The 27,212-nt window shown below is 51.8% G+C and overlaps 1 protein-coding gene and 1 pseudogene across 3 annotated transcripts in view; both read right to left on the reverse strand.

Moving 5' to 3' along the window:
• The window catches only part of NCAN (neurocan), a 30,495-nt gene extending 4,163 nt beyond the window's left edge, over nt 1-26,332 (reverse strand). The window contains exons 1-13 of one of the 3 annotated variants that reach the window (XM_059888207.1): nt 26,119-26,332; nt 21,849-21,973; nt 21,586-21,665; nt 20,255-20,665; nt 17,415-17,589; nt 17,177-17,304; nt 16,360-16,653; nt 14,647-15,246; nt 12,974-14,449; nt 8,513-8,629; nt 7,427-7,540; nt 5,998-6,156; nt 4,559-4,641 (exon numbers count right to left, since the gene is read on the reverse strand). In XM_059888207.1, the coding sequence (XP_059744190.1) occupies nt 4,559-4,641; nt 5,998-6,156; nt 7,427-7,540; nt 8,513-8,629; nt 12,974-14,449; nt 14,647-15,246; nt 16,360-16,653; nt 17,177-17,304; nt 17,415-17,589; nt 20,255-20,665; nt 21,586-21,665; nt 21,849-21,895 (3,684 nt within the window). In that variant the 5' untranslated portion in view covers nt 21,896-21,973; nt 26,119-26,332. The remainder of the gene's footprint in view (nt 1-4,558; nt 4,642-5,997; nt 6,157-7,426; nt 7,541-8,512; nt 8,630-12,973; nt 14,450-14,646; nt 15,247-16,359; nt 16,654-17,176; nt 17,305-17,414; nt 17,590-20,254; nt 20,666-21,585; nt 21,666-21,848; nt 21,974-26,118) is intronic. The other 2 variants (NM_001193082.1, XM_005208460.5) reach the window with 2 other exon arrangements.
• Nucleotides 3,207-3,307, reverse strand: LOC112447628 (uncharacterized; annotated as a pseudogene).
• Nucleotides 26,333-27,212: the final 880 nt, after the last annotated feature.

Raw genomic sequence — 27,212 nt, forward strand, 5'->3', positions numbered from 1 at the left:
AGCTTGTGCAAAAGCCCAGAGGCAGGACTGAACTTGTCCTGTCTGAGGAGCAGAACAGAGTCAGGAGGGCTGGGGCTGCTCGATCCAGTTTGAGTGTGGTCAGGAAGTGGGCAAGGGCCAGTTCCCATGGTGGAGGAGAAGAGGTGGATATTTTTTTCTAATTGTGATAAAAATATAGAATACAAAATTTACTATTTTAACCATTTTTTTTCTATTTTAACCATTTTAAGCATCCGATTCATTGGCATTAATTGGATTTACAATGTTGTACAACCATCACCACTGTCTGTTCCCAGAACTTCTTCATCACACCAAACAGAAACTCTGTACCCATTAATCCCTCACTCCCTATCCCCGCTCCCCACCACCCCCTGGCAACCACTGATCTACTTTCTGTCTCTATGGATTTGTCTATTCTAGGTATTTCATGTAAATGGAATGTGACTCCTTTTATGTCTGGCTTTTTTCACTGAGCATAATGTTTTGAAGTTTTATCTACATTACAATGTATCAGTGGCATGTATCAGTGCTTTTTCTTTTTTTGTCTTTTTTTAAAAATTGGAGTGTAGTTGCTTTACACTGCTGTGTCAGTGTCCGCTGTACAACAAAGTGGATCCACTACATATCCCCTCTTTTGGATTTCCTTCCCATTTAGGTCACCACGGAGCACTGAGTAGAGTTCCTGAGTACAGGAAGTTCTCATTAGTTATCTAGTTTAGACACAGGAGGCTTTACAAATAGTTGAGGAAAGAAGAGAAGCGAAAGGCAGGGAGAAGGGGAAAGATATACCCAACTGAATGCAGAGTTCCAGAGAATAGCAAGGAGAGATAAAAAAGCCTTCTTAAATGATCAGTGCAAAGAAATAGAAGAAAACAATAAACAGAATGGGAAAGACTAGAAATCCTTTCAAGAAAATTTGAGATAGGGAACATTTCATGCAAGGATGGGCACAATAAAGGGTAGAAATGATAAGGACATAACAGAAGCAGAAGAGATTAGGAAGAGGTGGCAAGAAAACACAGAAGAATTACCCAAGAAAGGTCTTAATGACCCAGATAACCATGATGGTGTGGTCACTTACCTAGAGCCAGGCATCCTGGAGTGTGAAGTCAAGTGGGCCTTAGGAAGCATTACTATGAACAAAACTAGTAGAGGTGATGGAATTTCAGCTGAACTATTTCAAATCCTAAAAGACGATGCTGTGAAAGTACTGTTCTCAATATATCAGAAAATTTGGAAAATTCAGCAGTGGGCACAGAACTGGAAAAGGCCAGTTTTCATTCCAATCCCAAATAAAGGCAATGCCAAAAAATGTTTCAACCCGCACACAATTGCGCTTATTTCACATGCTAGCAAGGTTATGCTCAAAATCCTGCAAGCTAGGCTTCAGCAGTATGTGAACCAAGAACCTCCAGATGTACAAGCTGGGTTTAGAAAAGGCAGAGGAACCAGAGATTGAATTGCCAACATCCACTGGATCATAGATAAAGCAAGAGAATTCCAGAAAAACATCTAATTCTGCTTCATTGACTACGTTAAAGCCTTTGACTATGTGGATCACAAAAAACTGTGGAAAACTCTTAAAGAGATGGGAGTACCAGACCACCTTACCGTCTCCTGAGAAACCTGTATGCAGATCAAGAAGCAACAGTTAGAACCTTGCGTGGAACAACTAATTTGTTCAAAATCAGGAAAGGAGTGTGACAGGGCTGTATATTGTCACCTTGCTTATTTAACTGATATGCGGAGTACATCATGCAAAATACCAGGCTGGAAGAATGACAAGCTGAAATCAAGATTGCCGGGAGAAATAACAACAACTTCAGATATGTAGATGATATCACTCTAACGGCAGAAAGTGAAGAGAAACTAAAGAGCCTTTTGATGAAGGTAAGGAGGAGAGTGAAAAAGCTGGCTTAAAACTCAACATTCAAAAATCTAAGATCATGGCATCCAGTCCTATCAGTTCAGTTCAGTTCAGTCACTCAGTCATGTCCGACTCTTTGTGACCCCATGGACTGCAGCATGCCAGGCCTCCCTGTCCATAACCAACTCCCGGAGTCCACCCAAACCCATATCCATTGTGTTGGTGATGCCATCCAACCATCTCATCCTATGTCATCCCCTTCTCCTCCTGCACTCAATCTTTCCCAGCATCAGGATCTTTTCAAATGAGTCAGCTCTCCGCATCAGGTGGCCAAAGTATTGGAGTTTCAGCTTCAGCATCAGTCCTTCCAGTGAATATTCAGGGTTGATTTCCTTTAGGATTAGTTGGTTTGATCTCCTTGCAGTCCAAGGGACTCTCAAGAGTCTTCTCCAACACCACAGTTCAAAAGCATCAATTCTTCGGTGCTCAGCTTTCTTTATAGTCCAACTCTCACATCCATACATGACCACTGGAAAAACCATAGCCTTGACTAGACTTGACCAGTCCCATCATTTCATAGCAAATAGAAGGGGGAAAAGTGGAAGCAGTGACAAATTTTATTTTCTTGGGCTGCAAAATCACAGTGGCCAGTGACTACAGCCATGAAACTAAAAGACGCTTGCTCTTTGGAAGGAAAGCTATGACAAAACTAAACAGGGTATTAAAAAGCAGAGATGTCACTTTGACAACAAAGGTCCATATAGTGAGAACTATGGTTTTTCCAGCAGTCATGTACAGATGTGAGAGTTGGACCATAAAGAAGGCTGAGCACCGAAGAATTGATGCTTTTGAACTGTGGTGTTGGAGAAGACTCTTGAGAGTCCCTTGGACAGCAAGGAGATCAAACCAGCTAATCCTAAAGGAAATCAACCCTGAATATTCACTGGAAGGACTGATGCTGAAGCTGAAGCTTTGGCCACCTGATGCAAAGAGCCCACTCACTGGAAAAGACCTTGATGCTGGGAAAGATTGAAGGTGAAAAGAGAAGAGGGAGGCAAAGGAGGAAACTGTTAAATAGCATCACCCACTCAATGGACATGAATTTGAGCAAACTCCAGGATATAGCAGAGGGCAGAGGAGCCTGGCATGCTGCAGTCCATGGGTAGCAAACAGTCAGATACAACTTAGCGACTGAACAACAGCAACAAAAGTATATATATGTCAGTCTACTAATTCATCCCACCCCTCCTTCCCCCTTCTCTACGTCTGTGTCTCTATTTCTGCTTTACAAATAAGATCAAACCGTTTTTGTAGATTCCACATACATGGGTTAATATACAAAAAACAGTGGTAAGATGCCACGAACTTAGAGGCCCTTGACAAGGGCCTTTTCCATCCTTGTCAAGAGAAGTACTGACCTTCTCTCCTTTCATACAATGCTATCACTACTTTTTAACTAATTTTTAATGACCAAATTGTACTCATTATGCGGATGGATCACATCCTCTTCATCCGTTCATCATGGATGGCCATCTGGGTTGTTTCCACCTCTCGGCTACTATGATCAGTGTTGCTGTGAACATGGCTGTACCTGTATCTGTTTGAGTCCCTGCTTTCACTTTTTTGGGGGTATCTACCTAGGAGCAGAATTACAGGGTCATGTGATAATTCTAGGTTTAAATTTTGAGGAAGTGCCAGAATGTTTTCTCAGCAGGAAGAGGTAGATTTATTTTTCTCTTAAGAGGGCTTGAAGCACAGATAATCCTGATCTGATATATGATCTTTAAAAGGCCCCTATAGGGAATTCCCTGGTGGTTTAGTAGTTAGGACTCAGCACTTTTGCTGCCGAGGGCTTGAGTTCAATCCCTGGTTGGGGAACTAAGATCCCATGAGCCCTATGGTGTGGCCAAAAGAATTAATAAATAAGAGAGAAAATGAAAGGCCCCTATGTACGGGGTTACCTTTTGGGGTGCTGAAAATATTCCGGAACTAGATCAACATGGTTTTGGCACAATATTGTGAAAGTTCTAAAGTCACTGAATTACACACTTTAAAATGATTCATTTTATGGTACGTGAATCTCACCACAAATTTTTTAGCTGCCAGATAAAGGGACAGGAGTGGTGGTAGTTGGGGGGAACTGGTGCAGGCATCCAAGAGAGTGCTAAGAGAGGCTGCACAGACAGGGAGGAGAAGGCAAGTGGGAACACTTGAGAAGTCATGTCTGGTGGACCAGGCAGAGTGAGCAAGATGGGGCTGTCATGCGGAGCCCAAGGTTTGCAGCCTCAGCCACTGGGTGACCAGGCTGTTCACAGGGCTGGGAAGTCAGGTGTGATGTGGGATTTCACTGAAGTTCCTTTACCAGCTCCAGCATTTCAGAGTCACCGCTTTTTTTTTTTTTCCAATTTGTTTGTTTGCTGCACTGAGAGGCTTGAGGGATCTTAGTTCCTCACTCAAGGATTGAATCTAGGCCTTTGGCAGTGAAAGTGAGGAGTCCTAACTACTGGACAGCCAGGGGAGTTCCCCACGGAGGAGTTTTGATGGCCACTTGTGGTGGTAATTTTGCGCAAGGCAGCAAAGTGAAGCCAGAGGGTCTGACCACGGCACTTCACCCAGATCTCTCCATTTCAGGCAGGGTCAGAGTCAACAGTCTGACTGCGGGGACCCAGGCCCCCAGGCTTCCCCACTCACCAGCCCTGTGTTGTCCGTCCACTGGAAATCCCTTTCCACGATCCTGTCGTTCAAGCCGATCCATGTGTTTTCACGCCCAAAACCTGTGGGGTGGGGGTCATGAGGGCTAGGGAGCCACGCCTCCGCCAGCCTAAGTTACTGGCTGGGGGCAGGGAGACTGGGGAGCGGCGCTGGGGCACAGAAAGGACTGCGATTAGGCTCCTGGCCTTGCCACACCTTGTGACTTAAACCAAAGGCCAGAGGAAACAACAAAGACAAGTCAGGTCTCAGGAGAAATGAGAGAGCAGGAGCTAGGAGACCCGTTGGGAGGGCTGCAGAGGCAGGCGGGGGAGTCCAAGGAGAAAGCAGCTGGATGTGTGTGTGTGTGTGTGTGTGTGTGTGTCTGTGTGTGTCTGTGTGTGTGATTACACAGAGAGGGAAAAACCTGTGAACCAGGGAATGAACAAATGAAAGAATTAACAGGGGATGGGATGGGGAAGATGTGAATAAATAAGTGGATGAAAAAGGGCAGAAGGGGTAATGAGGAAATCGGCAAGTGCTGGATTTAATTTATGGGATATGTCTCTTTCTCTTAGTCTCTCATTCTCCCTCATTTCATCCCCCGCATCACAGATATTTCTCCATCACCCTCTGACCCCTGGCCCTGTTTTAATTTTCATCAGTGCACTTAAGACCAGTTAAATTATAGGATGTGTGTGTGTGGGGGGAGGCTAAGTCGCTTCAGTCATGTCTGACTCTTTGCAACTTTATGTACTGTAGCCCGCCAGACTTCTCTGTCAATGGGATTCTCCAGGCAAGAATACTGGAGTGGATTGCCATGCCCTCCTCCAAGGGATCTTCCCAACCCAGGGATCGAAAGTCTTCTGCTTTGGCAGGTGGGTTCTTAACCACTAGCACCAGCTGGGAAGCTCAGACATTTAATTAGATGTTTACCTGTTTGCCTATATCCTCTGTAAGAACCTCACTCCTTCAGGACAGGACAAAGTGTTTCTCTGTGCCTGGAATGATGCCTGGACCATAACAGGTGCTCAGTAAACAGTCGGTGAATGAATGAATAAAGTGAATGGATAAATGAACTGACAAGTGAATAAACAGTTGAGTTAATTATTGGTCAGGGCTTGCATTGACTTCCTTGGTGGCTCAGTTGGTAAAGAATCTTCCTGCGATGTGGAAGACCTGGGTTGGGAGGATTCTCTGGAGGAGGGCATGGCAACCCACTCCGGTATTCTTGCCTGGAGAATCCCCATGGACAGAGGAGCCTGGCGGGCTACAGTCCAAGGGGTTGCAAAGAGTCAGATACGACTGAGCGACTAACACTTTCACTTTCAGGGCTTGCATTAATGAACACGGCTTCAGAAAGGTGGCGTCTTCGGAACCCTGGTGGGATCCCCTGACAAAGGGACTGTAAAGGCCACCACTGCCCACCCCAGAGTCCCTACTGTTAATGAAGTTGTGTTCTTCTGATGAGTGGATGCTGGTTAGGTGGCCGGCTCGGCGGCGGCAGTCCCTCTCGGCGTCCTCCCATGCCCGCCGGTGGGCAAAGTAACGGTAGCAGTGGCCCTGAAACTTGTGCCAGCCGTGGTCACAGCCCTCTGTATCTGGGGGGTGGAAAGAGAGCATGAAGGGGGCTGGCATCAGGCTGAGGTCTGCCTTGCCAACTGTGAGTGCAGCAAGCCCACCAGAGAGGGGGCCCAATCCGAGGTCACTGTGGGGCTAAACCACCCCTTGCCTTGGGTCATCCCCACCCCACCCCCGCTCTACCCCATCACCCTGGCACCTCCCTCCTCCCCTAGTCACATCTTTTCTCTTTGAAAAGTAGAGATTCAACTGGAAGATCATTACACCCATCCCCTCTCGTCCCAACTCTGATGTCTCCTCTGATCTGGCCACATCCTGGGAACTCAGGAAACGGTTTCAGGAAGGCCTAAAATTTCCCTCCTGGGAAAAAGCTCCAATAGACATTTCTCCCCCAAAGATATGGCCAACAAGCCCATGGAAAGATGCTCAACATCATGATCATTAGGAAACGTTAACCAGAAAATAATTACAAAAATAATAAGTGTTGACAAGGATGTGGGGCATTTGGAACCCTTGTGCATTGCTTGTGCGAATGTAATGGCACAGCCCCTTTGGAAAACAGTCCGGCAGCTCCTCAAAAAGTTAAACACAGAATTAGCATATAACCCAGCCATTCTACTCCTGGGTACACCAGAAGGAATGGAGGGGAAGAAAAGAATGGAAAACAGGTGTTGAAACACACTTGTATGTGAACATTCATAGCAGCACGATTCACATTAGCCACAAAGGGGAAAACAGCCCAAATGTCCATCGATTGGTGAGTGGATAAACAGCACGTGACCCGTCCAATGGAATATGATTCACCCATAAAAAGGAACGAAGAGATGACATGTGCTGCAGTGTGGCTGAACCCTGAAAACATCATGCTAAGAGGAAGAAGTCAGATAAAAAAAGGGACACGTAGCAAATAACCGCCTTTGTATGTAAACGCATGAAATAGGCAAATCCATAGGGACAGAAAGTAGATTACTGGTTTCCAGGGGCTGGAGAGGAGGAAGGGGGAGTGACTGCTCATGGGAACAGGATTTCCTTTGGGGATAATGAAAACGTCCTGGAACTAGCTAGAGGTGGTGGTTGCACAACATCGTGATTTACTGAATGCCACTGAATCATACACTCTGGAAAGGTTAATTCTATGTTATGTGACTATCTGAAGAAAAGATTTGCTTCCTGTCTGAATCATGGCAATGGGACCAGAGGCAGAGACCTGGAGCTCCATGTGTGGGAAGCCTGTGGCCCAGCACCCGACCCTGCTCCTGTACTATTTCTGGGGTCTTGGCAGAGACTCACCTTTCTCGCAGAGGCTTCCCCCATAGCTGGGGAGGCAAAGGCAGATGAAGGCGTTGACCTCGTCGATGCAGGTGCCACCGTTCTCACAGGGGCTGGAGATGCAATCGTCAATATCTGGAGGGGAAGGTGGGGCTGAGTCAGAGGTCAGTCTCCCCTTGACTCCCAGTCCCCAAGGAAACCAGGCAGAAGATGCAGTCGTGACCCTCCCATCTTCCCCAGACCCGAGGACATCAGCAGTGGTCGGCACTGATGACCCACTGACTCTGGCAGTCAAGGGAGTGGAACCTCAACTGACATGAATTTGCATCAGTGAGAGCAGATGCCACGAGACCAGCTAAAGGCCAGAGTGTGCAGAACGTCTCCCCTGGTTCCAAAACAGTGAAGGTGGGTCTGACCAAAGACCCATAGAATATTGAAGCTGAAGGGTCTTCAAAATGTGGAACCTAGGAAACAGTTCCAGAGCATTTACAAGGGTTTGCACAGTCACAAAGCTGTTTGCGGCCATAGGGAGCTATCCACTGACACCTATACCAACCCCTGTGTACTCAGTGCCCGAGGCACTTAGATGCCAGGCAAGTCACTGGCCCTCTCTGAGACTCAGTTTCTTTTTTTTTTGCAAAGTGATGATAATAATACCTCAGTGGTGGCTGTGAGTAGAGGGTCAATGGAAGAGCTCAAGAAATTATGTCACTTATAATTATTTTTATAATTTCATAACTTGGTGTATTTCTTGGGTGGGGCTTTGGGGCTGGCATGCAACAGTTCTGGTGGTGCTGCCTACACCCCTGCCCACCCAGAAGAGGGTAGGAGATCCCCAGGGGCCCTTCGGGGGTAGGAGTCTGAACCTTACCATCCCTTTGTCTTCCCCTCCCCCACCCCTGCCTGGTAGTAATGGGAGGCAGCACCCCAGAGCCTCAGCCCCCAGAATGAGAGCTCAGATGTTTGGCGATGGGGGCTGGTTTACTGGATCCAAGGAGTGAGGGAGGGGAAAGGAGCATTGGAAGCCAGCCACTTGTGATCCCCTGATCTCTCATGGAGATGTCTGCTGGGACATCAGTGTTTAGATCCTGATTCCACAATACTCACCGATCTCACAGTTCTCTCCAGCGAACCCCTGGTCACAGCTGCAGCCGTACATGGTGCCATTGGCTCTACAGGTGCCTCCGTGCAGGCAAGGGTTGTTCTCACAGGGATCCAAGGGGCCTGCAGGAGGGAAAGGCAGTGTCAGAAGGAGTCAGACCATCAGGCCGGCCTCTCACAGAATCCAGAACTCAGACCTCGAAAGGCCCTCTCATTCAGTCCCTCTCCGTGCAGTCCCCTCTATACCTTCCCAGTAAGTGACTGCTAACTTCCTCTTGCGTGATCCTGTAATGAGCCTACTCTTTCCAGGAATCTGTTTCCAAAAAGTACTCTTTACAAAGCATCTGTTGGCTGCGCTGCCTATGGCAAAGTCCTTCCTTGGACTGATCTAGAATGGGATTCCTGGTTAAGACTCCACGCTTCCAGTGCAGGGGGCATGGGTTCAGTCCCTGGTTGGGGAACTAAGATTCCACATGCTGTGTGATGGGGCCAAAAGATAAAAAAATAAAATAAATTTAAAAGAAGCCAAGGTTTTTTTTTTTTTTCTTTTTTCAAGAATGGGATTCCTTCAGCTTCTCTTACGAAGTCTTCTCCTAGAACATGGTCTACGTGGTCTCCTTGACTTATCCCCCTCTTCTAGACATACTCTATTTTCATTGCGCTTCTTGTACTTCAAGGGGAAAGTAGACATAGATTCTAGATGGGGAATGAACAGCACCAGGACCAGTGGGAACCATCATCTCCTTCATTCTTGTGGCTCAGCCTCTTTTGATGTAACCTCCGTGGTTACAATGTGGAGAAGAGGTGAATTATAGCAGTTGCTGTGCATAGGGTGTGCAGTCAGAGAGTCTAGTTCAATTCCTGCCTCTGCCACTCACTAGGAAATCCTGGGCAAATTCTGTGAATTTCTGTTGCCTCATTTACAAAACAACAATAAAAAGAGCTCATCCTTCTCCCATTCCTGACCATAATGCCATGTCTGGCTCTGTGTATATCAGCCTGGGGCCTCTTGAGGCCTCTTGTCCATCGCTTACCATGGACAGGGGGAGTGAATGTGAAGCCCTCTCCCCCTCTCTCATCCCTTCAGTGGTGTTTCTCTGGAGGCAGGAGGGTCTCCCCTCCCCATCTCAGGGGCCCAGATGCCTTGGTGGGTGGGCTCTATCCTGGAGCCTTGGAGGGGCACAGCAAGAACCCCCAGGCACCCCAGATGATGCCCATCTCTTGTCAGGGCAGTGGCAGCCCTTCCACTGCAAGACGCTAGAACTGAGACTCAGAGAAGACCCAGAGACCCAGGGCCTACACAGCAGGACAGTACAAGAGCCAAAACTGGCCTTCGGGGTTCTGAAGGCCCAGTTTAAAGCCCTCTCTCCAGCCCCTATCACCCAGAATGTGTTCCTGCTTTGTCTTTGTCCGGGGCCCCAAAAGAAACTGAGACAGTAACGAGCAGGCACCTCCTCCCTGGCCTTTTGGCCTCCACCTTCACCCTTCGCAGGGTGTTCCCCCCACGGCTGCCAGAGGAAGCCCATGTAAACCTGAGTCAGATCACGTCCCTCCCCTGCCTAGATTCCTCCATGGCTCCTGACTGCCCGCATAGGAAAAGTCAAAATCCTTACCTCAGCCCCCAGGGCCCCGTACAGCCTTCCCCAGTATCTCCCTGCCTGATTCTCGTCTCCCTCCTTCTCTTGCTCAGCTTTCCTTCACTGGACCAATCACAGTCCAACCTCAGGGCATTTGAACAAGCTGTCTCCTCTGCCTGAACTGCTCATCCCCCCAGATCTCTGTATGGCTCCTTCCTCAACCTCCTTCAGGCTCACTCAGATTTCATCCTAACCCCCTTCCAAAACCAAAGCTGCCCACTGGCATCCTTCATCTCTTGCTTTATTTTTCTCTTTTGTCTTTCTTACTCTCTAACCTCCAATATAATTTATTAAGATCATCATTTCTTATCCATGCTTCCCGCAAGTGAGGTGATGGTCCACATGGCAGTCACACCTAGCTATTTAAGTAAAATGGAATAAAAATTAAACTGTAATTCTGGGACTTCCCTGGTGGTCCACTGGTTATAAGAATCCACCTTCCAGTACAGTGGACGCAGATTCAATCCCTGGTCAGGGAATTAAGATACCACATAGTGCCGGGCGACTAAGGCTGCGTTCCACAACTACTGAGCCCACACACTCTGGAGCCCTTCTGCCACAACTGGAGCGAAGCCTGAGTGTCAGGATGAAAAGCCAGCGTGCCACAACGAAGATGCTGTGTGCTACAAAGAAGACCCAAGTGGCCGGTTGCTATCGTACTAGACCGTGTAGCTTGAGAACATTTCCATCACTAGGAAAGTTCTAGAGTATTGCTCTAGAATGTCAGCTTCCAGAGCTGTCTTGATCTCACCCTCATGCCTGGAATACAGCCAGCACTCAGTAGTTGCTTGCTAACTGAATAAAGGTAGGTGCTGGCCCTCCTGCAATGACAGAAGGCTGTCCCTGGGGTGGTAGCTTGTGCCCTCATGGATGGCCAGGGAGGCCTGTGGCTATGTCTGTGCCTGGCGCCACCCGGGCACGTGTGTGCACACACGTGGGGCAGCCAGGCCCCAGGACGCGTAAGCCGCAGCAGGTGCCCCGTGCCGCTGACACCTGCCCACGGGCTGGCGGTGACTCAGTCTCTCGCTGGTGCTGCATTTATTTTCGGCCTCATTAGCATTTCTGCTGCAAGCAGCAGGTGAGTAGGCGCCTGGGTCTCCCCCAGCACTGGCTGCCTCCCTCCACCCCGGCTGCCAGTGGGTAGAGTCTGGAGCCAAAAAACCGACCAAGACCAGCCCAGATCCAGCCACGGCCCTGGGGGCTCCTCTCAGTGCTCTTTCCTTAGCAGCACGCTATGTGGTCTCCCTCCTAACCTTCTGACCATTCCTCCTCTAGCTCCTCTGGCACTGAGCCCCCTTCCCGTACCCATCCTCCACAACCAGTCTCTTCTCTGCCCCCCTCCCAGGATGAGCTTACCCTTATTTCATTGGCGTAAAACAAAACGCCCTTAGATTGAGACAAAGATTGTTGTCAGACAGCCTGGATTCAGACTTTATCCTTGACATTCCCCAATTGCAAGACTCTGCACAAGTCTCTTGACTTCCCTGTGCCTCGGTTTCCCCGTCTATAAAGGGAGAATCATAGTAGAACTTGCTCCCTAAAGACATTAAAAGGATTAGCTAGGGATTTCCCAGATGGTCCAGTGGTTAAGACTCTGTACTGCCAATGGCGGCGGAGGTGTGGGGGTGGGCATGGGTTCAATCCCTGGTCAGCTAACTAAAATCCACCATGCTGTGCAGAGTGGCCAAAAGATAAAAAATCTTAAAAAAAAAATTTAAATAAAAAGATTAACCAAGATGATTCCGGTAAAGTGCTCAAAGTAATCCAAACACAAAGGCAATCGCCGATAATCATCAGCCTTTACCAATGCAAGTGCCCCTGCCCAGGGCCTGCCTGCCTTCTGGGCATCTAAGAAAAGAAGATGGGGCCCCAGACACAGCCCAGAGATGACAGGGTAGGCGATGAAACCCTGCATCCACCGCTTCCATCGCCGTGACACTTTGCCTTCAAAAAAAGGAGCAAGTGTAAAACCAATTGTGTTAATAAGAGTGTTTTGCAACTCAGAAAAAGTGCCTTTTAATTAGCTTCTTTTTTTTTTAAAGCTCACTTGACCAAAAAAAAAAACCAAAATAGCTCAATATGACAGGACCTATAAACTAAAGGGCTGGAATTTGCAGGCTGAGTTATGGGCAGACCTGACGTCAGGAGAACAGGGTGGTGGCTCTCTCTGGACTCCGCTGGGCACAGAGCAACTAAGGCACATGTGGACTTGAGGTTTGATCACTGACTGGCTGGTAGTGACATATCTCCCTGAGCTTCAGTTTGCTATCTGCGAAATGGGGGTGATGCCCACCACTCCCGCCCCTTCCCTGCACGCACACTTCCCTGTGGCAAGAGGTCCCTCAAGATGTGCACCACTGAATTCCAGCTGCAGTTCAACTCTTGTCCAGGAAGACCTCCCTGCCAAGCCTCCTCCTTCCGCCCTGCCCCCCCAGGGAGGGGTCTGTGCCAGCCTCATCTTCAGACGGGGGCATCGCAGAAGGCAGGACCCCGGCCGTGCCCAGCACTGTCAGCTCAGAGAGGACACGAGCATGATCTGCTGATGGTACTCATTCCCCAAACCAAACTCCGCCCGACTGCTCATCATCGCCTCACCACTCACGGTGTGCAAAACACATCATACACAACTTCACCTCGTGCCCTTTACCCAGGCTGGTGCCTCTGCCAGGAACACACTTTCTGGAATTCAGCTCTGTCTGATGAGCCCCCATCTTGAACATCATCCCCTGCTAGAAACCTTCCCAGGCACCAAGGACAATGCTTCCTCCCAGCCCCAGGTCCCTGAGCACCAACACGGTGGCCTGGATGAGACCACGAGCTTCGAACTCACCCTCCTCTGCACTCCCATTTGCAGGAGTCCCTGGCAGGGCAGGCTCCTCTCCACTTGCTGCCTCCTCCCAGAAGCTCTCCACACTGGGGCTCCCCATCAGGACCTCCAGCTCAAATTCCTCTGGGCCCAGAGAGGCAGGCAGCAGGGTGCTGGGGGAGTCCCAAGGCACTGTAGGCTCCCCCGAGGAAACTGAAATGGGCTCATCCTTGTTGGCTGCTGTCGGCGTCCAAGGAGGAAGAATGGGGTCCCCTGAGTGGCTGCCCTCCTGTGGAGGCTCCAAGGCTCCCAGGGTTCCCTGGGTCACCAGCTGGCTCTCTGGCTCTGGGTGGGGCTGGGAGCTTGAGGAGGCCACTGTGAACACGGCCAGGACCCTGACCTTGTCCCCCAGGTCCAAGGACGTGACGGATGTCACCACACTTGTGTCCACAGCCATTTGAGGGCTCAAGGTGGGGCTTTCTGCTCCCTCAACCATGTGGGATCCAGGTTCCCAATGCCCACCAGCATCGCTGGTGTCCAGTGTGACTGTGGAAGCCATAGGATCCACTGTGACTCCTCCATCTGTAGCAGCCCAAGGCCCCAAACCTGGGGTGAACTTGGGCATCAAGGGGACTTCAGGGACCCCCAAGGGTGCAGATGGGGAGTGGGGGTCCAGCCCTTCCCTGTGCAGCGAGGCCCATATTTCCTGCGTCTTGTCCATGGAGGCCTGCAAGCTGGAAGTAGGACTCTCTGCTGTGTTGAAGACCCCAGACTCAGACTCCGAGACGCCTCTGGCTCCCATGGGCTCAGTGGCAGGCTCAGAAATAGTGATATCTGCCACCACATTCCAGTCCACAGAGGCCTGTGGGCTGGATCCGGGGTGCTCAGCTTTGCTGAGCTCAGTAGGGCTGGCCCCTCTAGTGTTTCCAAAGTCTGCTCCAGGGGAGTTGGGACTGGCTCCAGCTTGTGTGTCTGTGGCTGCCTGTGAAGGGGCCGGAGGACTTCCTCCTCTGTGGCTGCTGAGTGACAGGGATGTGGACTCTCCATCTTGTCCTGCCAGGCCCGAGGAGGAAGGCGGGGAGTACACTTCCAGATGGATGGGATCCTGTGGGCTGGCTTCGATTTCTGAGGCAGGGGAGGGCAGGGCAGTGGCCATGGCCTCACTATGCCCCTTGACTCCACTGGCCTCAGTGGGGAGGGATGTAGGAGGCTCCTGTGATAGGAGCCACAGTTTGGGGGCGCGAAGCATGGCCATGACAGGGAGGTCTGGAGAAATGGCCACAGGAGAAGCCTTCCAGGGGGTAGGGCTGGGGCCATTGGAAGGGTTGGGAGTGGTCTCTGAGGGGGACCAGGGCAGGTCGGAAGTGACTGGTCTCATACTAAAGCGCTTGGCTTCTCCTAGTTCCAGGCCAAGGGCTCTGCTGGGGTCTGGGATGATGGGTGGGACCACGGTTGGGAGCCACAGCCAGGGCTCTTGGGGGCTCCTGCCACCAAGGGAACCTGAAAAAATATCAACAGTTATTATAATTATCTCTCAGCAGCTCCTTCTTCTGATGGTCTCCTTGGCTCCAGGCCTGAGGAAGAGGGGTCTTCAGAGGCTTGGGGAGGCCAGGGGACCCAGCTGTGATTCGGAGCCTCCTCCCCTGCCTCCCTTAGGTCCCCAGGCAGGTCCCATCTCCCCCAGGGACCCCACTCACCAGCTCTGGGCATTTCCACCTCATTTGTCAGCACAGCCCAGGGGCTTTGGCTCTGGCCGCTCCCCAAGGCGTCTGTGGTTCCAGTGGTCATGGGAGGCTCCACATAATTCTCAGCAGCCTCTGGTGTGGGGGGCTGGATGCTGGCCTCGAGTGCCCCCTTCAGCCCTTGCTGGGGCTCCTGTTGCTGGAAGTGGCGCCCGTTCAGCCCTTTAAAGCGCTCCCTCTTCCTGGGCGTGGTGCTTGCTGGGGCTGTGTCTGTGTGCGTGCCCACCACAGTGCCTGCCTCCACGCTGCTGTGGCTGGGGGCCACTGTGCTCAGCCACACCTCCTCAGCCTCCAGGGCAGGACTTGAGGCCAATGTGGGGACCCCAGGGGCACGGCTGGGGGTCGCTTGAGATTCCTGCTTCTCTGCCAAGATCAGAGACTCTTCTTCCCCACTAGACACCAGAGGCTCCTGGATGTCCGGGGTGACTACCTCCTCCTCCTCCTGCAGACTGGGCTCCAATTCTCCAGCGGGGGGCCCTTCTGCCGACAGAATCTCCCCCTCATCTCCAGATGAGGGGGTCTCTGGGTCTCCATGTTGGGATGTGGGGTGATGAGCTGTGGGAGAAAGCAGAAGAGGTTGTGCTAGGCCCAGGGCCTAGCTGGGAAGTCCTGCCTGAAGTCTACCCACATTCCAGCATGCTGTAGCACAGATCTTCTACGTATTTCTGTCTCTCTGTGCCCCTCTGACTCTCTGGGTTGTTTCTGGGATCCCCCTGACTGAGAGATGGAGGTGCAAAGTTTTCGTCCCCATTGTTCAGACAGGTCCACTGTCAAAGTTAGAGTCAACTGGTCGCAATAAAGGGTCAAGAGACATCTTGGCCGGTGGGTGAAGCTCAGGCAGTGCCAACTCCCAGGGGGGCAGGTCAGACCTGGGCATGGCTCCTCCCCAGGGAGAGAAAGCGCCTAATGGGCATGGCCTCCCTACGAAGAAATTCCCCCCAACTCCCGCCCTTTCACATAAGACTCAGCTCCTTTGGATTTGAGGTTGGCAGCTTCTGAGGGTATGGAACCAACCCAAGGGCGAGGGTCATCCCCTGGTCCTGTCCCTGGGGCCGTGGCCTTGCTTAGGGGGCGTGGCTAGCCGAGGCCTTAATCCCTTCCCAGCGGGTGCTCCTGTGCAAGGTTCCAGGCAAGAAGCTTTCCATCCAGAGGTCTGAGATCATCTCTTAGAGATCTCAGGAGACATACGTGCTAAGTCGCTTCAGTCGTGTCCGACTCTTTGCGACCCACGCTCCTCTGTCCATGAGATTCTCCAGGCAAGAATACTGGAGTGGGTTTCCATATCCTTTTCCAGGGGATCTTCCCAATCCAAAGATCAAACCCGCATCTTTTGCGTCTCCTGCATTGGCAGGCGGGTTCTTTACCACTAGCGCCACCTTGGAAGACCTAGACCACACACTCAACAGGACTTCCCCGCAGAGCTTGGCTTGCCTCGGGCTTGTCCTAAGGAGGGGCGGGGCTCCTATGGAAAGCTTGTCTCGGGGGTGTCACCCTTCCCTGGGGGCGTGGCTCACCGCGGAGTAAGTTTTCAACCTGTTTCTGCCCTACCTGACCTCCGCCTCCACTAGAAACCCAAACTTCCAGGGGCGTGGCCGTTTAGCAAAGCGCACGCCCTTGGGGCGTGGTCACCAGGAGACCCACCCTCCAGGGGCGAGGCTTCACACATACCTCTGAAGCAGTAGGCATCGAAGCGCTCTCCAGGTGCCGGGAAGCCGGTGCGGTTGGCAAAGCGGTATACGGTGCGCACGCCAGGGGCTGGGCCACCGCAGCGCCGACGCGGCGTCTGGATCGGGTAGCGCACGCTGCCGTCGGCCAGCCAGCCCGGGTCGCACTGGTCCAGGCCCTCATGCCAGGCCAGGTGCAGCTGTCCTACCGAGGCCAGCACGGCGCCCTGGCGTCGGCACTGGGCACGTGCGCCGGCCAGTGTCAGGCGGCGGGCCAGGCCTACGTAGAAGACCTCGCCTGCGGAAAGGCGCGGGAGAAGGTCAGAGGTGTCCCACGGACCCTCCCCCGGAGCCCGGGAAGGGAGTCCCATCTCAAATAGCCCTGATCTGGCCAGATTTGGGTTCCGGCTAAACGAGATGGAGGCAGCCGCAGCTGCGCGCCCCCGTCGCCAGAGCATCACTGCCATTGCCTCTCATGCAGTGCTAAGAGGGGGCTTCACTTTCTTTTCACAAATGAGGTAACTGAGGCGCCTGAACGAGTTGGGCTTCAGAGAGAGGAAGGGGCTTGGGGAAGGTGTGAGGAGGAAGGAAGTAGGAAGAGGGAGAAGGGGGCAGGAAGGGGGAGAGATTCAGAGAAAGGGAAGGGGCACAAAGGAGAGGGGCTCAGGGAGTGGAGGAAAAACCGGCGGGTCCAGGTCTTGGCTGTGGGTTTAGAGAGGGATAAAACTTAGGAGAGCTAGGCAAGGACTTAGGGAAGGATGGGGGGTTAGGAAGGATAAAGGGGCTCAGAGAAGGGGGCGTTCTACCAGCCCCAGACTTACCCCCCAGCTCACGGGCAAAGCAATACACATCGTAGAGTTCCCGTGGGTCTCGCCTCCCATAGTTCCTCACCCCCGGAAGGCTGCTACGGTCACCATAGCAACCAGGACGGGACTGGGTGATAGGATACCTGACAAGACAAAGTGGGGGCCTCTCTCAGATTTGTGCTCCGGGGGCTCCCAAGGAACCTCTTTCTCCAGGGGCTAGCTCTCCGTCTCCCTACCCTGTGTACCCACTCACCGAACAGTGCGGTCAGAAAGCCACCCGGCATCGCAGTTGTCAAAGCCGTCCTCAAAGGCAGCCTGCAGGTGCCGCGGGGCTGCAATGGTGGCTGAGTTGAGAAGACAGGCCTCCTGAGCCTCAGCAAAAGTTAGAGAGTAGCGATCCAGGGCTGCTCGGTAGTGGAACACAACACCTATGCAGAAACGCCCAGGATAGGGAGCTGATTTACGCTGAAATCTTCAAGCACAGACCTCCCTCTTACCGAACACACCACCTAGACTAACAATAATAGATGACCTGCTGCCCTACACTGCCCTGTACCATGTCTGTTCACTCAGCACCAGGCACAGGGCTAGGGTGATGATGGGCAGTGACACTGATATACCCTGGTTTTACAGATGAGGAAATTGATAACGGCCATAAAGGGCTAGAATCTGTTAAATATTTGCTATGTAAAAAACACTTACAAGCACCATGTACATACATGCTAAGTCACTTTAGTCGTGTCTGACTCTTTGCAATCCCATGGATTGTAGTTCACTAGGCTCCTCTGTCCATGGGATTCTTCAGACAAGAAGAATGTCCATGGCATGGGTTGCCATGCCCTCCTCCAGGGGATCTTCTCCACCCAGGGATCGAACCCAGGTCTCCCACATTGCAGACAGATTCTTTACTGTCTGAGCTACTGGGAAGCCCTATGTTGGCCATGGGCCAACAATGTCTCACTGTGTATTTTATGGGGTCGACCAATCATTCCCTTTCCAAGGCCTTTCCAAGGGGATCTTCCCAGCCCAGCGATTGACCCCACGTCTCTTAAGTCTCCTGCATTGGCAGGTGTGTTCTTTACCACTAGCACCACCCCGGAAGCCCCTTTATACTCATTACCTCATTGAAATCTTACAACGACCCTATGATTATCCCCATTTCCAAAGGAGGAAACAAAGGCTCAGAGAGGTTGAGGGACAAGTCTAGGGCCATATGACCAGTATAAGGGAGAGCCAGAATTTGTATTCAGGAAGATCTGGACTCCAAAGACAGCATTCTTCATGCCAGGGTTAGGGACTGGAGGTAACAGAAGGCATGGACAAGAGTGAGAGACATTCTTCCTTTCAGGAACTAAGCACACGCACTGGGAGAGGAAGCAAAGAGCAACCGGTGATCAAACGTGGCTCTTGCCCAGTTTAGAAATGGAGTCACTCATGGCTTCCTGGAGGAGGTAACGTGTAATTCACATCCTGGTTTATCAGATGTGAAGCATCAGTAAGCTCACTGTGACTCAAATTCTGATTTAGGGATGAGAGAAATGGCTGAGTGAGACAAAAGAAATTAAACATTTTGCTCCATCTTATTACACTGAGAGCTCCCAGAAGGCAGAAGCTGTGTCCCAGTCATGGCTGTGTCTCCAGCACCAGGCTGTCACGTGGTAGTCGCTCAATAAAGGTCTGGTAGAATGAACAAACCAAACAAATCCAGAGGTGGAATTCCCTTCTTTCATCACTCACCAGTTTTCTTTGAGGTTTATTAGTTTTGAGAACAAGGCTTTAGAAAGGGGAACATTGGCTGACCCCATAAAATATGCACTGAGACATTGTTGGGCGTGGAAAGACTGTGCTCCAGAACAGGGGGGTGCAGGGACTTTCCTCGTGGCCAACATAGGGCTTCCCAGGTGGCTGAGACAGTAAAGAATCTGCCTGAAATGTGGGAGACCCAGGTTTGATCCCTGGGTCAGGACAGTCCCCTGGAGGAGGGCATGGCAACCCATTCCAATATTCTTGCCTGGAGAATACCATGGACAGAGGAGCCTGGCAGGCTACAGGACAGAGTGACTAACACTTTCACTTCCACTTTTCAACACAGGTTAAGGGAAATTGACTTCCCAGTTGGCATCCACAGGATGTTCTCCACACAATGATCCTTTCATTGATTCAGTGCTCAAATATCTATTGAGCATCTTCTGTATGCCATGCCCTTTTCTAGGACTTTGGTTTAATAATTAAAAAAATATATATTTGTTTGCATTGTTCAGCTTGACTGGTTAGGAAAACAGAAACTACACTGAATATTTCAACAGAAAGAATTTAATGTACAAATTGGTTAAACAGATATGTGAGGACTGTCACTTCCTTAATATATAATTCCTTTTCATATTTTTTAAACGAATTCTACCTGTATTTTTAAAATGTTTGTTATTTATTTATTTGGCTGCACAGCTCTTAATTGTAGCATGCAGGATCTTTAGTTTTGGCTTGTGGGATCTAGTTCCTTGACCAAGGATCAAACTCCAGGCCCCCTGCCTTGGGAACGTGGAGTCTTAGCCACTGGATCATCAGGGAAGTCCCCTTAACATATATTTTCAATTGACTTTTTAAAAAGAACTTCCCTTTTAAAAAACATATATTTATTTTAAAAGGAAATTTGTATTCCTATTTAAAATACAAAACCAATATCCTCTGCCTTATGTGAAAGTAGATGACCATGACATGGACTGCAGGTTATGAAATCCTGTGAAATGTTGTGGCCTATAAGAGACTAGTCAGAGGCTGCTTTCTCTTAGCTAAAAAACAGAGATGTTAAAAAGAGAGGAGTACGCATAGAGACTTTCTTCATGATTTTATCAGAATTGAGAGCAAATCACTGTTCAGGGAGTATTTCTTTCTTTCTTTCTTTTTTGCCTGCAGGATCTTAACTTGCCCAAAAGGGGTTGAATCCAAGCCCTCGAACCCAGGCCCTTGGCAGTGAAAGCGCAGAGTCCTAACCACTGGACACCAGGGAATTCCCCAAGGAGTGATTTCTAAGATGACGTTCAGTGAGTGCACTTCCCCATCCCAGCCTTGGCCCCTCCCCTTCCCCCAACTGACCCGTCACCTCCAGGGGCACCAGGTCCTGCTCATCCTCGATGCCCCTCACCACCTGGCAGCGGTAGAGCCCGGAGTCGCTGGCCCTCAGTGGTCCCAGCAGCAACGTGGCGTTGACCCGGTGCCGGGGGTAGGCGGGAAGTGACACACGTCCCTGCCAGCCCTTGGCGACTCGGACCACGTTGTCCTTGGCTACTAGGATGGGCAAGTCCTGCCGCTGGCCTGATGCAGTCCGCACCTTGGTCCATTTGATCCGTGGGGCTTCTCGAGCTGCACCTGGCCGTGGCCGCAGGCTAAAGAGACAGGGCAGGGCCACCAACTCTGCCAGGGCAGCCCGGACTGACCCAGACCCCACTTTCTGCATGTGGAGCCCCTTCTCAGCAGTGGCTGCAGCTGCGGTGGTGTGCTGTGGGCCTGGGGAGGAGAAGGTGGAGAGAGGGCCTGATTGAGAGGCAAGGACCAGCAGAGACTGCAGCTTTCCTCACTTTACAGACAGGGAGACTGAGGCCAGAGAGGTTAGGCTGCCAATACAACATCACAGGGCAGTACACAGATCTGAGATCTGCAGCCCAATCTGTGAGCAGAAGAGGGGTAACCGGGTCGGATCCTTTCATAGTTCTGCCTGCACTCAAAGTCCAGATCCTGGAGACCAGAGATTTGACTCTCAGTGTCACTGACGTGGCCATGGAAAAGTTAGTGTTCTCCTCTGAGCCATGGTTTCCCTAAAAGTTAAACGAGAGGCAACCATCGGAAGGGAACCGGTGTTTGTGGAGTACCTTCTGTATACCAGGCACTTTATAAATAGCAATCAGCTCATTTGCTTTTCATAACCATCTGCAGAGGTAGCCATCTCTCATCCTTTTCTGGGGGAGTTGAGGAAATTGAGGCTCACAGACATCATACTTGCTTAAGGCCACAGAGCAAATCAGGAGGCATTTCTGAAGTCTGGCCTTTTGACCACCACTGGGGAGATGCCAGGGAGAGGCATATAGGGTTTTATTTCTATTGCTACACCCATGGCAGGCATCACTAATCAATCTTCATACGATTCTCTCTCCCCCCCCCCCTTTTTTTTTCCCTCTCTTTCTCTCTTCAGCTCATCTCAGCAAAACAGTGAGAGGCGGGAACCTCTAGCCTCTGCTGGCAATGACTAAAAATAACCTCTCAGGTGTCTTGTTCGCTTTTGACTGTTCAAAGACTTTTTTTCATCTATTCTCATTTTATTCTCCAGACCAAGCCAGAGAACCAGCAGGAGAAGACTCTCAAGTTAAAAGGCTGCCCCATCTTGTCAGTTCTCCAGACCCCAACCTCTCCCACCTCACAAGCAAACTCACCCTGCTCCCCAGCCACAAAGAGAAGCATCTGGAGAGTCAGGAGGCCTGAGACCCAGACAGACAAGGCCCCCATCCTGGACCTGAAACAAGATGGAGAGGGAGTACAGGGGTGAGTACATCCCTTCTAGACAGTTGACATGAAAGGACCAATTCCTCCCCCTCTACAGATCTGGAAATGTGGGCTAGAGAGGCCATGCATCACTCAAGGTCACACAGTCAACAAGCAAGGGCAGATCCGGGATCCAAATCCAGGACCAACTTACTTCAGAACCCCAGCAAGTGAAGTCTGATGGTCAGAGCATGAGTGCATCAAACCGGGGTTGTCTCTCTGCCTGTTCCTTGCTGTGTGACCTTGAGCACATAGCTTAGCTTCTCTGTGCCTCAGTTTCTTTGCAGGTCAGATGGGGATAAAGTCAGGTAGTTGGAAGGAATAGATCAGTCAATTCAGTCAATACATACAAAATACTTAGCACTGCCTGGCATGAAGGGGTAAATTTCAGCTGTTATTATTATTGACTTTAACAGCCAAGATCAAAATCCCATTTTTCAAGTTGGCCTCCTAAATCAAATTGGGGGCCCCTAGAGGGCAACATCCAGTCCTAGTCTGCCTGGGGTCCCCAGTTCTGGCAGTAGGCTGGCCTCCAAGCCAGCCTGTAATCTGAGTTTGCTGACTGACACGATTCTCAGCTTCAATTCCAGGATCTGGTTGTTGCCAAGATTCTATTCCTGGTTTCTGGGATTTTTGAAGAGCTGCCAAGTCCCAGCTGGAGGAAGGGGCCTCGCCCTTGCCCATCCCATCCTCCGTCTGAATTCACACTGCCTGGCGAGGAGGCCTCCTAGATCCACAGATAAACTCCTGCTGTGGGTCCAGACTTCTGTAGAGGTTGTGGCACATGATAATAAAGTGCACAAATACTGAGCACTACCTGTAAGCAAAGCCCGTTACAGGCACTGGGACACAGCGCCCTCCCAGACTTCACATTCTTCCTGAGACTAGAACCCTGGTATGGCTCCTCCCTAAAGCCTCCCACTCCTCTGAAAGCCCCCTCCTTTTGTCCCCCTCCCCCACCAACGTGCCTCAGCAGGTGGGGACAGACGGGAAGTTAGAACATTACCTATAAACCCAGCCCCTGCACCCTCTTCCTGATAAAAGAATAGCCCTGGGTAGGGGAGTGTGGATGGAGTCCGGAATAGGGTCCTGCGGGGGACCGCGGGGCCCTGCCAGGTTCCAGCTCCCAGAGGCCCGGTAGGAAGGCAGGCCGGGGACCTGTCCGTGGTGCTGAACTTTGGGGCGGCAACACAGAGGCACTGCCCACTCTCCTTGCCTTCTTAGGACAGTAACTCAGGGTCCAGAGAGGCTGAGTGGTTTGCCTAGGACTGCACAGCAGGGCAGAGGTCAGCTCCTGGTATGGTGTTCGTAACTACCAACGTGTAAACCTCAGCAGTTTCAACCTCCATCCCTGGCTGTCCTCATTTCCCCCTTTCAGAACCCTGAGCGGGGCAGGGTCCCCTGAGAGCTCAAGTCCTGGATAGGTATTAAAGGGTGGGGCAGGACTCTGGCTGTGCCTGCCCCAGGAGAGCCTTGCCTGAGTGCGTGCTAAGTCACTTTAGTTCTGTCGGTTCTTTGCAACCCCGTGGACCGTAGCCCGCCAGGCTCCTCTGTCCATGGGATTCTCCAGGCAAGAACACTGGAGTGGGTTGCCATGCCCTCCTCCAGGGGATCTTCCTGACCTAGGGATCGAACCTGCATCTCTTACGTCTCCTGCAATGGCAGGCAGGTTCTTTACCACTAGTGCCCCCTGGGAAGCCTTAGGAGGTGGCAAGTACAGAGAATTCTCACGCACGTGCACAACCACACACCCCTCCACACACACACACTTTGTATGATTCACAGCTCAAACTATATCCTCATGACTAGGTTTCCAGGCCTGTCTCTACTCCCTACGTGTTGCTTCATCACTCTGTGCCTCAGTTTTCCCACTTGTAAAATGGGGATCACCCAGCACAGACCTCAGCATGTTACTGGGAGAATGGAATGAGCTGACTTGTGAAGCCTAAGAAATGTTCACATAAACAACAGCTACTTGTACACAAAGGCTTGTGTGCACACTCAAATACCCAATACTGGTCCAACAAGGTGAGAGACAGAGGTTCAGCTGCACCCTCATCCTGCCACACACACACCTTCCCACACATACCCCGTCCCCTCCAACAGCACCCTCACACACCCACACCCTTTCTCTTAAAATACCTCTTCCCCAGGGCCACCAGAGGTGAGCATTTACACAGCTGTCTGGGGCTTGTCCCCTTATTAATAATGCATGAGTCTCATACATATGCAAGTAGGGGCCTGTGGGGCTCTGGGGGAGGGGTGGCCAGGAAGAAAGAGAGGGCAGAAAGTGTGTGTGTGTGTGTGTGTGCGCGCGCGCGCGCGCCTGTGTCTCCCCCTCCTTCACACCCACCTCCTGTCTCAGAAGGCATTGAGTGAGGGTGAGTTTGCCCACAGGCGTGTTTTTGTGTGTTGTGCCTGGTTGTGCATCGAGGCGCTGTCCAGGCAAGGATGCGCTCTGTGTATGGGACCATGTACGAGGGTCCACAGTGGCAGTGTGTACCGGGTGGGCCCAGGGGGCCAAGTGCAGTCTCTGGGTGTGTGGGCACCAGTAATGCTTAGCAGAGGCTATGAGCACACACGTGTATGTGTTGCTGGCCTTGGAGTCAGGGTGTATTTGTGTGCCTGGGTTCAACGCATGGAACTCCTTGGAGGAGAAAGGAAGCCGGGCTCAGTTATTCAGCCCTGGTTGCCCCTTGGAGACCCGAACCCCCTGCCAATGTCTCCCCCATTAGCTCCCCAATTCTGCACGCAGACCACACCTCACACTCCCCCACCCGGGGCCCACACTGCCAACCACATGGAGAGGTCCTGGCTGTACACACGGGACACACACACAGCCACACACTCTAGGCTCAGAGCCTTGGAGACTCACACGCACAGATTCACAGTGACATTAACAAAGAGAGACAATATGGGCACTTACAAGGCAGGCAGCATGTCTTCTACACAAAGACACACACCCACAGTCTCAGGCTCCCCACGGAAACCCCTCGATGAGGCCATGCTGTCAGACACAGTTCCTCACACACACTCACACATGTAGCTGCCAGCCCCTGGCACAGATCAGACTGGATAAATTGTGGTTTTGGTGACTGGTGGGCACACATCATTTTGCAACCGGGTGATGTGGCCTCGGCACAAGTTTCCTGACAAAGACACAACCTCGGTCACATTAGACTCACAGAGGACACCATAAGCATCCACCTCCTCCCAGCATGGGGTAGACACACACACATATACGCGCACACACACACACACAAGTCCCTAGCTCCTGGGGGACAGCTTCCATTTGGGAATGTCCCCACGCCAGCGAGGCTGCTGGGGTTCTGGGGTCCCACAGTCTGCCCAGGCTTCCCTCCCTGCCCTTCCCCCACAACCCCCGCTGGGGCCCAGCGCCAACCCTCTCTTCAGCCTGGCTGTCTCCCATTAATGCTGCCGAGAGGAACAAAGCCCCACACACAGGCATGGGGGTCGCTCCTGCCCAGGCTGGGCCCAGGGCCCCAGCCCCTTACTTCCCAGTGTCTGTGCCCCCAAACCAATCCAGGACTTCCACATGCATCCATATGGCCAGACAGAACTGAAGGGGTGAGGCGAGGGTCTGTGTCTGGTGGTGAGGACGCAGCCAGATGCGAAAGTACTGGGGCGGCTCCCCCTTAGCGACTGGGTGCTCTGATTGATAGCTAGGGATTTAAGGGGCTCTCACTTAGTATTCACCTCGGACACACAGCATGCTCCCCAAGAGAAGGGACAGCACCCCAACTCTAGGTCCCAGGAAACAACAGGAACCACTGTGGGATGGAGCGCCCCCAGAGCCTCCTGCCTGAGTCAAGATGTGGTAACAAGACCTGAGCCAAAAGGGCAGAGACACCGCAGGACACCCCTTCCCTATGGGGGTTCAGTCTTTGTACAGACCCCCTTCTATCGGGCTCAGGCTGGTCTGGGGAGCCCCTCACCGCTGCAGTCCATCCTGGAATCCTGCATTCATCTGGAAACTGGGAATCCCCACTTAAAATCTTGGGGTGTCTCAGCTCAGATACGGGGTGCCCTGTTCCGGAGTCCCACGCTCAGCGGGTGGCTGTTCCCCTCTTATCTCTAAACTTGGGGCTCCCCTTCTTTAGCTTTGGTTCCAGTGCCTCCCCAGCTCTAAGACCCACCCCCAGCCCGGCCCCTCCCCATCGAAGGGTCCTCTCTGCATTCTCTAGACAACCTTACCCCCAAATCCGAATCCCCCTGACATTCTCAAACCCTCTCCTAGTTTGCCTTCCCTCCCCAACTCGAGGCTTCCCTCCCCCTCTAAGCCACCACCCCATGCTAGGGGCTTCTCTCTGATCCCAGCCCCCCCTCCCCCAAATCTTGAGCTCTGTGTGAATCCCCTAGGACCTCTCGCTCAACGTAACCCCCTCCCCACGACCGACCCCCACCTGGCTCCTAGCGCCAACGCATCCCGGGGCGGTCGACCGGCACAAAGGACGCTCGGCTGGGCTCAATCCGCGCCGGGTCCACCCCTGCGCCCTGCGCTCTGCTCGCCCCAGCGCCGCCTCAGCGCTTATAAAGGGGCTGCGGGGCTGCTTTGCGCATGCGCCCCCGCCAGCCTGAAGCCTCCAACTGTGCGAGGGAGGGGGTTCCCTCTGCCTAAAATCCCCTCCCCACTCCTACGACCACTCACCCCACCCCAGAGACGACTGTGCCAGACTTCTTCCCATTCACAATCAGTGTCCCCAGAAGTCCCATGGTGGGCCTGCTCCATCTTACAGATGGGGAAACTGAGTCCCCAGGGAGATGAAGTCTCTCTCTCAAGGTCACGCCTAGGCAAAGTGCAGAGCTGGGATTCCAATCCTGGTCTGTCTAGCTCTCCAGGGCTCACACTTTAAACAGTTTTGGCTACAGTTACTGTTTTACACCACAGTATAAGAGAGGAAGCGAGACTCAGAGAGGAAAGCAAGCTCCTTAGGGCACACAGATGGTAAGAGACTTGCAAAGTCAGGGCCCAGGTGTGTCACACCCAGAGCTGTTTCTGCCAGTGCCAGCCAGAACTATCATCCATCCACTCATTCTATTATCTAGTCAGCTTTTATGGAGCACCTGGGGTGGACCAGGTATTGTTGTTACAGAAATATTTTTGCTTTGTTGGGGGGGGTGGTGTGCATGTCTTTGTAGGGAGATCCCAGATCTCAAAGGGTCTACAATGGAATATCATTCAGCCATAAAAAGGAACGAAGTACTAATACACGTTCCAACATAGATGAACTTTGAAAATCCTATGCTGAGTGAATGAAGCCAAGCACAAAAGGGTCACAGTCTGAATCCCTTTATATGAAAAGTTCAGAATAGATAGATACAGAGGCAGAGAGTAGATCGGGATGACCAGGAGCTGGGGGAGGGGAATGACGGAGGGACCCCACATGGGGACAGGGCTTCCTCTGGGCCCGCTGGACGTATTCTAGAACTAGACAGTGGTGATGGCTGCACAGTAACGTGGGTCACCGCCACTAACCGTGCACTTGCAAATGGGAAA

Source organism: Bos taurus, chromosome 7 (assembly GCF_002263795.3).
Source record: "Bos taurus isolate L1 Dominette 01449 registration number 42190680 breed Hereford chromosome 7, ARS-UCD2.0, whole genome shotgun sequence".
Taxonomy (NCBI): Eukaryota; Metazoa; Chordata; class Mammalia; order Artiodactyla; family Bovidae; genus Bos; species Bos taurus.